Source organism: Coffea arabica, chromosome 4e, assembly GCF_036785885.1.
Source record: "Coffea arabica cultivar ET-39 chromosome 4e, Coffea Arabica ET-39 HiFi, whole genome shotgun sequence".
NCBI classification, from domain to species: Eukaryota; Viridiplantae; Streptophyta; class Magnoliopsida; order Gentianales; family Rubiaceae; genus Coffea; species Coffea arabica.
This window is the reverse complement of record NC_092317.1, coordinates 4454488-4465614: the sequence shown is the minus strand read 5'-3', so window position 1 is coordinate 4465614 and position 11127 is coordinate 4454488. Positions and strand designations below refer to the sequence as shown.

The 11127-nt window shown below is 36.6% G+C and overlaps 1 protein-coding gene across 2 annotated transcripts; it reads left to right on the top strand.

The window, feature by feature from the left end:
• Positions 1–5508: 5508 nt before the first annotated feature.
• On the top strand, positions 5509–10783 carry LOC113742974 (uncharacterized). Of its 2 annotated transcripts, none has more exons than XM_027271014.2 (4): positions 5509–9072; positions 9661–9732; positions 10068–10156; positions 10287–10783. In XM_027271014.2, the coding sequence occupies exon 1, from the start codon at positions 5783–5785 to the stop codon at positions 8888–8890; it is 3108 nt and encodes a 1035-aa protein (XP_027126815.2). In that variant the 5' UTR covers positions 5509–5782; the 3' UTR covers positions 8891–9072; positions 9661–9732; positions 10068–10156; positions 10287–10783. The 2 variants fall into 2 exon arrangements, with proteins under 2 accessions (XP_027126815.2, XP_027126816.2); XM_027271015.2 differs by having other exon boundaries at positions 10284–10783.
• The last annotated feature ends 344 nt before the right edge of the window (positions 10784–11127 follow it).

Sequence of the window (11127 nt, the reverse complement as noted above, 5' to 3'; positions counted from 1 at the left end):
GCTCCTGGCAAGATAACCTTAAATATGACGGAAAAATATGCATAGGTCAATTTTTTGTAGTTTTAATAGATTAAAGCCCATGTTTACGTGTCTAAACTTTTGTGTTCATCTGATTTATTATGGCCAACCATTACTTGTTCATATGGCCCTGTTTCACCGACTATGAACATTTTAAACAATTTTTTAGGCTGATGATTAAACAGGTTGATATTAGTTTGCCATCCTGAAAAGATGACCCTAGAAATTTTCTCCTGGACCGTGAAATGAGGCTGACAGAAATACTGCTGTGCTGGTGATAAGATTGCTTCATTCGACCGGTGTCCATTCCAATATTCCATCCGGTTACTGGTTCAACGGTCAATTCGCGCTGTACGATAGCTTTGATCAGCTGTGCATGGCATATAGTGATATGGATAGAAGAAAATATCAACAGTAAAAGATTTAAATAAAAAAGAAAAGAAATTTATCACTAGAAGAACATAAAATTTTTTTTATTGCTTTTCTTTTTTCAGGATTGCTCTGGGACATGATTTTTGAGAGGTAGGAGCGTTAATTCAAGTAGCGACGTGGGCATGAATAATGAAGCAATAAACGTCTGCTTTCATAGATAATTCATTTCCACCGCCTCAGCTCATCTGGCTTTATATTACACGATAGAAGTTCTGTTCCAGGGAGGGAATGATCAATGATGAGGATTTTCCTTTTAATTTGTTGATGATGAGGTGCAAATGTGTGATCTTATGTTTTAGGTCGAGGCTTCAGGATTTAATTTAAGGGTCTAGATTTAAATTTTCCTCTATTTCTTAAATCCCGCTCTTCTTCTGCTGAAAAAGTTTTTGTAATAAACAAAATGAGATCTTTTATTTTTCCTATATATAGCTATTGGTAAGTATTATAGTTTATGTGGATTAATGGAGGAAAACAGATAGAAATGAAAGCTCAGTTCTTTCTTGGAGTCATCTTCTTGTAATCATTTGTAGAAATTACAGTACGTAAGAGAAGGAAATTATCTCTTGATGCAAGAACAATTTATTCATGCCCCATGGTACGTACACCTGGGTGGGGAAGTACATATACTCCTAATATAATCTAGAGCGGAAAATGTACTCTTAGGGTTTTCTTCATCATGTGGGGTTTATCAGTCGTGCATCAAATTGTAGAAGAAAAATTTTCAAAATATGATCAAACCAACTAGTAGTATTATGCTTTTGATGCCCAAGGATTAACAAGATATTAAATAAGTTTTATGAACGTAGTATCATGCATGTTGGTTTTGACGTATTAAAACTAATTAGAAAAATCAGCAACGTCGGGATAAAAATTAAAGTAATCAGTCGGATTCCAACATTTTTTTTTCTTTTCCTTTTTAAAGTAATCAGTCGGATTCCAACATTTTTGGTGCATCACTTACTCCTCAAGGTAAGCAAGATTTGGTAAAAAGAAAAATATGAAAAAGGAAACAGTAGTTTGAGAAATAAAACCCCGCTATAAATCCATCATGTCATTGGCCATAGTGCAATTCTGATAATCTCATTTTTTTTTTTCCATTCTTTTTGCCTCTTTACATTTTTTTTTTTCTAGTAAAAGGATAGTAGAATTTAAAAAGTGAAAAGCTAGAAAAGAGATTTAAACTCAAAATCTTCAAGTCCCAGAATCAGAATCACGGGATATTTCAATTATCAAAAAGTAACATGAAAAAAGAAAAAATAAAAATTACTGCAGCAGGTTTCTGTTGAGTTCGAGGTGTACAGCCGACCTAGGCTTCCACAATAGTCGGTCCAAAGTGGCGCATAGCATTCAGAGTTGAGACATGTTTACTCTGAGCAAAACATCCTTGTCCGTGTAGGATTGGCCTTTTCGTTACACATTAATGAAGGTTTGTCCTTGTGGAAACGGCCCAGCAAAGCTTGGCCTAATCAAACCGCCTCCTGCCAAGCACAAAATGTTAGGCCAATGAAAGCACAGATACATCGTACGTTTATGCCATTTCTTTCTTTCCTTCTTTTTGATAGGACAGAGGATTGAAATTTAATAATTCAAAATTTCTAATCCGTAATACCTTAACTTTAACTACTAAATCAACTCTTACTCGACTCGCGCGCGTGTGTATATATATATATATATAATTTTCTCAATTTAGTAAACTAGGGCCATCGATTCAGCAACCTGCAAAAGGTTAAATTGGAGTCGTTTTTGAAGATTTTTGAGGTCTACAATCCCAAAAAATAAAAAGAAGAAGAAAAGGAAGAAGAAAAGAGAGAAGAAGAGGAAAGGAGAAAGTGACTAATAGGGGAGTGCGAATCTCCCCCGGATCAAGTGAATTTCTCTTCTTTTCCTCGAATGCACAAGAACAAAATTGTTCATTAATTATATAGGTACTTCTATTTTCTGTAATTTTTGCTTAAAAATGTTACAAAGGGACAGAAAAAGAGAAGATGGAGACGACGATGATGATCCACATCTCTTCCCAAAAATAATAATGTTCTAATTGGCGTGGTCCATACTCCACAGACAAGACCCCATGCAATTCCATCACGCAACAAGCCTGGATATCAAACATGGAATCCAACACACATATTCGTGTTTCCCACGATTTTTGGAATTTCTCGTTTTCCAGTTATTACTATTAACTTTTTTTTTTTTTTACCTAGTGCCTCAAGGCATTTGTACAAATATCTCAATCCTATTTAATTTATCAAATGAAGAATACATACGCTTATATTTAAATATATTTTTTAAAAATTTTGAAATATATTTTTATCGTAAAATTACCAATTGAAATTATCTTAGCTAAAGTCTCGAGAGCGTCCATTATTATTATTATTATTGTTGTTCCTTTCCCAAGAGTGCTGATAGGGATACAGAAGCTCATGCATTGAACTTCGCCCCGGCTGCGCTCATGAATCATGCATGATCCATCCCTCTCAAGAGTCCTCGCTCTGCCCCTTGTACGACTTCTGCGGAAAACGTGTGACCATCAGTCCATCGTACATTTTATCAAAACATTTCATGGACTCCATATCATAGACCAGTCAAAACGAGACAAAACTCTCTCTCTCTCTGTTTTTTTTTTGGGTAAAACGAGACAAAACTCTCTAATAGTACTACGTGTCTCTAACCGCGAAGAAAATGTATATTATCATTTGGTAATTTTACAATTAAATTCATATAGTTTAATGTACTGTTTTTGATGATCTTATCATCAATTTTCTTTAACTTAGGAATAAAATAAGTAGTTTCGTGGCATCGCAGCTTTTGGCTTTGATTCCGTGGTAAATGATTCGACCATGTTTATCGATTAATTAGTAAACAGACAATTGACCGGTGACAGAAAACCATGGAACGAAACGAATTTGGCAACATTGACTTTAATTAACTTCCACGTATAGACTAAAATTGGCAATATTGACTTAATTAACTTCCACGTTTGGACCGGACCATCTATGCATCACCACGTATAATAGTGGGAGTACTTGAAATAAAATGACCAGCTCAAATTAAATTAAACCACACAGAGAGTGGGAGAAAAAACTCACATTTAGCGAGACTCGACCCCAAATTTTTTTTGTGGGATATCATCAATATTGATTACTAGATTAAGGTCTCGTCAACTTGTATCGCTACTGTTAATATGGATTATGATGCTAATTAGAGTTATTAGAATGTCATTCAAAAACAAAATCAATTTCCACGAGAAATTGTCACCGTTGATTAAACACACGTAGCACAATATGTGGGGTAACAAGAAGGAAGAATCCAATTTGTACTCAAAAGCGTGTTTTTTTCATAGTAAAATACCATCACGTCATGAGATTGATATTGATATCCTGTCTCTTTACGTACCTTAAAGGAGTCATCAAGAACTGAGAGTGAGTTTTAAAGTGGGATTAACTTTAAGAGGTCCACAACACAACATGGGATAAAAAGCCTATTAGGACGGCACTAGATGCCAGTGGATTTACTTCAAGCCATTAGATGAGCTTATAATCTTAGTTTGATTATTCAAGAAAGTAATCAATGGATGCGATTACTTTCTTGATGCGATTAATTGAGGACAGATGTCGGGTTTATAAACAGATGATTAGCCATTCTAATGGGAAGCTTCAAAGTCCAGTTTTTATCATGCCAACCAAGTTTGGAACCATCATCATGTTCGGATGATGGAATTTGATGCTTTTGCTCTGTGCAAATTTTACTGGTTTCATCCTCAAGCAAAGGTGACCAAAGTTTGAATTTCTTTTTTGAAATGGCCCACTATTATGGGGCCTATAGTAGTCTTTTCCGTCATCAGTAGTTTAAGGAGCACTTGATGGGCAACCGGGCTTGGGTAATCATCATATTTGTTGGGCCAGAATTTGTGTCATGAGCTAAACCAGCATGACAGAGAAGGCCCTCAATGTAAGTGCAAATATTCCATGGGCCCATGCAACCTTCGTAATATGGGCTCAGTCTTCCTAGAACGACTAGTTTGTAATTAGTACACATCGTCGGTTGTGTTTTTCAGTTGACAGTTGCCGAAGTTGCCTATTTGCTTAATAAGCTTTAATCCATATGCTCCTTTTTTTTTTGACATACATTATTAGGATTAATCTTTCCTACGCACTGTCAGCGTTGGATGAATGACAACTATATAAAATTTGAATTTAAAATTCAATTTTTTGCACACATGTCACGAATCCAACGATGATAGTGTATACACTGTCAATGTATATAAGATTTACTCTATTATTAACGATAATAGTTTTTTGTGTTCTAAGGATGTTAATCACTTGTTTTAGTAGTACTAAGGACGATTAATCTAATATTTTGTGCTTTAACTTTGCGCTCCAACGATAGTGTGAGTCTAAAAAAGTTACTAATAAGGTTCCATCGTTATTATTTCCATTCATGTCTTTTATAACTGTATGTACGTGATGAGTTGTTATAATTTATGTATTGATCTTTTTTTGATTTCCTCTCAATAGCGAATCTGACATCCGTAGTATATGCTTTGGAACTGTATAATTGAACAACACAAAACGAAAATTCCCTTGAAGTTGAGTTGTTGATTTCCTTTATAAGACAAAAAAAAATAAAATCAATGCTTGAATGTCAATGGTAAAGCCACACGCCCCTGTTAAGCATAGTCCATAAACAAGGATGGAAATCTCAACGTAATTCGCTTCAATCCGAGATCACGACAATAAAAGATGAGTACATTGGCAAGTAAAGGGACTAGAGAAGGATTTTTATTTTTTTTTTGTTGGATAAGAAAAAAGTTTGGATGGGTTCAGTTTCGATCACCATTACAGATCAGAACATACATTTAGAACTATAGGTCGTTTACGGAAGTTCTTACAAATCATCCATTAATACAACTCTAATATCGACAGTAGAATTTGAATACACGTCCTGCAGAAGATCTTTTGTAAAAAAATTATTCGATTTTGCTAATTGAGTCAACTTATATTCTTGATATGAGTTTATTCTAAACTGATCCAGGGCCAATGGGCCTGTTACAAATTCATTAGTACAACAAACTGGGCTTAACTCTCCACCTTTAACCAAGTGAAAAAGAAAAGGGTTTACAGGTGAATTCCAACCGATTTTCCATACCCACCCGATGTCCCAAACTTGAATGGTTGAATGTCTCGAAAACTAGTAGACCAGAACAGAGCATAGCTTCAGAAAGGAGATTTTAGAAGAAATTAAAATGAAGAAGCTCCAGGGTAGGAGGTAATATCATATTTGTAAAAGAAATTTAGAGCCATTTTGTATTGGCAAAAAGAAAAAAAAAGAAAGAATGATGTTATCAGCTTCTCGCAAAGCCTATGCATTTCGGTACCAAAAGCACCTGGTTTTGAAGAAAGCAATAAAGTTTAATGTTCTCCGGACATCGGTGTATTTCTTCCACACCTCCAGAGGAAATGAATCCACGGCTGAAGAAATCAGCAAGATTTTGATGCACAACAACTGGCAATTCCTCTTAGAATCCTCCACTGTCCCTCAAGAAAAGCTGAACCCAGATGTGGTTCAATCAGTTCTTCAAAGAAACCAACTGGATATTCATCCCAAACGCCTTTTGGACTTCTTCAACTGGTCAAACCAGCAAATGGGTACTCCTCAAAATCTCGATTCTTTTTCAATTCTCAATTTGATTCTATGTAACTCCAATTTATTCTCACTTGCCAATGGGTTATTGAGTAAAATGATCGAGACCCGGATTCCGGTTTTAGATATTTTGAGCTCATTGCTGGAATGTTGTAAGGAATGTGATAGGTTGAAATCAAGGTCTGTTGTGTTTGAGTTGTTAATTGATGCTTATAGGACAAAGGGTTTTTTGAACGAGGCTTTTTCTGTGTTTTTGGGAGCTAAAGATGGTAAATTTATGCCGAATTTGTTGTGTTGTAATTCATTGTTGAAGGATTTGATGAAGAGTAATAGAATGGAGTTGTTTTGGAAGGTGTATGAGGGCGTGGTAGAGAGCGGGGTTCCTCTTGATGTTTATACGTACACAAGTGTGATCCATGCTTACTGTAAGCTTGGGAATGTTGGGGAGGCGAAAAGGATCCTACGCGTGATGGAAGAAAATGGGTGTACTCCGAATTTGGTTACCTATAACGTTGTTATAAGAGGGTTGTGTGGAAAGGGGGCTGTGGATGAAGCTCTTCAACTGAAGAGGTCAATGGATGATAAGGGGTTGATTCCAGATAGTTACACGTGTTCGATACTTATAGATGGGTTCTGCAAGCAGAAGAGGTCAGTGGAAGCTAAATCAATTTTGGAAGAGATGAATGACATGGGTCTCAGGCCTGACCAAATTGCCTATACTGCATTGATTGATGGCTTCATGAAAGAGGGTAACATGGAAGGTGCATTTAGAATTAAGGATGCAATGGTTGCAAAGGGAATCAAGTTAAACATTGTGGCTTACAATACTATAATAAATGGGCTGTGTAAAGTTGGTCAGATGGAAAAGGCAGTGGAATTCATGAATGAGATGACTACAATGGGCATAGCACCTGAAACTCAGACTTTTAATTATCTAATTGAAGCGTATATTCAAAAGGGAAGTCTGGATAAGGCTTCTGAGGTTCTTGCTGAGATGAAGGAGAGAAACATGGAACTTTCTGTATATACTTTTGGTGTCATAATAAATGGGTTATGTCGTTCTGGGGATTACTACCGTGCAAAACTTGTCCTAGACAAAATGGTCAGTTGTGGTGTCAAACCAAATGCCATCATCTATTCAAACATGATAAAAAGCTATGTACAGAATGGTAAGTTTGAAGATGCAACCAATGTCTTGAAGGAAATGTTGCAGAAAGGTGTTTTGCCTGATCTATATTGCTATAATTCTGTTATAATTGGCCTTTGCAAAGCCAGAAGAATGGAAGAAGCAAAAACATGTCTAATTGAAATGGGAAAGTGTGGACTAAAGCCAAATGCATATACATATGGGGCTTTCGTCTCAGGATATAGTGAGGCAGGGCAAATGGAAGTAGCAGAAAGGTATTTTAAAGAGATGCTTGATCATGGTATTGCACCAAATCTTGTTGTTTATACATGCATGATAAATGGCTTCTGCAAAGAGGAAATTAAGCAAGCCTTTTCAACATTCAACTCTATGCTAGGACAGGGATTACTCCCAGATTTGCAACTGTATAGTGTTCTTATCAATGGCCTCTCGAAAAATGGAAAATTAACAGAAGCCATGCAAGTTTTGTCTGACCTGTATGATGCAGGTTTACATCCTGATGTTTACACTTACACCTCCCTCATCTCAGGCTTTTGTAAGCAAGGAAATATGGAAAAAGCCTTTTTGCTTCATGATGAAATGTTCCAGAAGGGTATTTTTCCAAATATTGTCACTTACAATGCATTAATAGGTGGCCTATGCAAGTCAGGTGACATTGAGAAATCTAGGGAACTGTTTGATGGGATCTCTGGCAAGGGTTTGATGCCCAATTGTGTAACTTATGCTACAATAATTGACGGATACTGCAAATCAGGAAACCTATGCGAGGCATTTAACTTATTCAATGAAATGCCAGCAAGGGGGCTCCAACCAGATTCTTTTGTCTACAATGCCCTTGCCAATGGGTGCTGCAAGGAAGGGGAAACAGAGAAAGCATTGTTACTGTTCCATGAAATGATACAGAAAGGCATTGCATCTATTGTGACTTTTAATACTTTGATTGATGGGCTTTGCAAGTGGGGAAAATTGACTAAAGCAATTGACTTGGTGAATGAAATGACTGATAAGAAGATCACACCAAATCATATAACCTTCACAATTTTGATTGACTACCATTGCAAGGCTGGGATGATCAAAGAAGCAGAGGAACTTTTCATAGACATGCAGAACAGGAATCTGAAGCCAACAAATTTCACTTACATGTCTCTCTTACATGGTTACAACAAAGTTGGGAATCGGTCAAAAATGTTTTCAGCTTTTGAAAATTTGGTTGAGAGGGGCATTGAGCCTGATGAACTGATTTACAGCATGATGATAGGTGCGTATTTCAAAGAAGGACATTTGGAAAAAGGTTTTAAACTTTGGGATCTAGCATTGGACAAGGGATTGCTGGATGGATTGACAAATGAAACGCTAGTTGAGACCTTGTCTGGAAATGGTGAAATTTCTAGAGTAATGGAATTACTTGATAGGATTGGAAACCAAGGATATAATCCTTGTCTTGCAATGTGCAGTACTTTGATCCATGGATTGAATAAGGCAGGATATTCCGGAAGACTAGATAAAATATTAGAAATTATGAAAGGGTATGGCTGGATTCCTAAATCCACAGCTTTAAACGAGTTCATCGATCTATACCAAATAAGTGCAAATTCTGAGAGTGTTAGCAATCTCTCAAAGCAAGCAGCCCTAGAAGTTGCTTGTCAGGTTTAAGCAGAGTTTGAGGCGATGGTAGTTATGACTTTTGCGTTCTTCGTTATGCTGGCTCTTCGACTGATTTTTGGGATACTGTATAAGGAGACGGATCTATTAAGTGTGGTGAGCAGCCTCAGTTTTTGCTGCAATTAAGTTGCGTGAAAGTTTTCAGCTGCAATCAAAAGATACATCTGTGAAAGGTGAAAATACAAAATTCTACACTTCATCATTCATCTCAGTTGTTATCACATTCCTCCTTTCCCTTTTTACTGTTATATATACATACACATATACATACATATATATATGGCTTTGTTTTCCTCTTTTTTTAATGGGTGGGTGGGACTTTTACTTTCAATTAAGATGCACAGATGGTCCGCTTGTTCTTTTATTTACAATGTGATTATGTTTCGTTTTTTGTAGAACTTGAAAGGGTTGCATGTTTTTGTTGAAACCAGTTTCATGATTGTAGTTGGGATCTTTACTTCCATGGCAGGGAAATTGCCTCCTGTTTTCTTATTTCCTTCTTTTCGGCTATTGGGGACAGAAAAATGGGTTTTTGGGGGGGGGGGGGGGGGGGAGGGGGTGTTGGGGTTGGTGCGGTTCTTTATGAGATGCTGTCACACAGAGGCATGTATGTGCACACACCTGAACACATAACCCTAAGTATGCTAGGGGACTCTTGGCCCTCAGCAAAAGCATAGATGCTACTTTAGGTCATGGCTTCAGTTACTTAATGGAGGAGTAAAATCCCATGCTTAACAAACTGATTTGAGTTCATTTTGCAGGTGATGTGCTCCATGGTACTACCTTTAGCAATAGCAGGTGGTAAAAGAAGCAAAGGGTTTTGAGCTTAAAAGGTAATAATTATGCCTTCTATGTTTTTAATATAATAGGATTTGTTGGCTCTAGTATGTCCCTAGATATTCAGCCTAAGTTATTCATCTATCCTTGCGTTGTTTCATTTTATCTGTGTTTTTTCCTGATGTTTCTAATGCAAATAGCTTTTGATGTGCACATGGCATCTTATGTTGACAATACTAATTATCAATGATTATCTGATCAGAATAATTTCTAATCTTCTGAAGTATTGCGGGGTATTGAGCTGCACGTTATATGTATATATATGTTTATGTACTACTTTTTTTGAGCTATTTATTCCTGGATTGTTTACTTCTGTCCACCTCTTGAGCAGGGTTTTCGATCCTTGCTAGCTTAAGGACATCTGATGGACAAGGTTGCACATCTTACAACGATTTTAGGGGAATCATGAACTGCAATTTGGTATGCCAGATTGGAGCGCTGTGTTTTACTGTTGATGATTCTTTTGTTTCTTGTATTGTATTTTAGCATGAGTGAGTTATTATATTGCTTTGCAAATTGCTGCTTTACGTTTTGTCTCTCCACTGAGCAGGCACTGGTAAAAACACGAGGCAGACCAGCAAAAGTTTGAAGAAACACTTTGCTCATAGCGCAGAGTGATTAGGGAAACTTCGGACTCCATGCTCCCTGGAGCATTTTGAGCTACACACTCCCACTTTTCTCCCAAGTGAATTGTACCAAAAATCAAGCTGTATCAACATGCAGTTCATTCTTATAAATTGGCAATCCTCTGCTGTCTTTTTCTGTTTCAATGAGGACCACTGTTAATGTTTAGTCACCAAAAAGCTTCTGGTGATCACTGGCTCGAGTCACACTGATGAAGATGTTATGCGATAAATTTGTGGAATTGGTTTTCGTGCCTGATACCAAATTTAGGTGGACAAACAAATGGGACTTGGTGGATCAATGTGTCTGATTTTCTGCATTCGCTGATGACTTGTTTTGTTCTACACTGATAATTAGTGTATTTGACGAAACAAAATTATGAAAATCGGGAAAGAGTAAAAGATTTCCACTTTGATTACTGAATGTTATGTATTGTTGTTTAGTCTAATTAGTAGCTGGATGGATGATTGAGAAGTGGGAATCCAAGTAAAAAGGGAATTGGCAGTTCGAGTTGGAAAATATAAGGCTTGGGCAGATACCATATAGTTTTACTTCTTCATTTTATGCTCATAATGATTTTTGTTTAACGTTATTATTTGTTGCCACAAAATCCTTCTAATTATTCCATGAGGCTAAAACCTCATAATTTTTTAACGTGATAAAATCCCAATTACACTCGGAAACTGAGTATAAAATAAAAATTAATTTTGCTTTCTGCCGAAGGATACAAGCAGATTTGGCGTTACCATGGATTGAATTGAATGAGG

What these genes read in the sequence shown, in the direction of transcription:
- LOC113742974 (XM_027271014.2), top strand. Translation starts at nt 5,783, where the DNA reads ATGATGTTATCAGCTTCTCGCAAAGCCTATGCATTTCGGTACCAAAAG.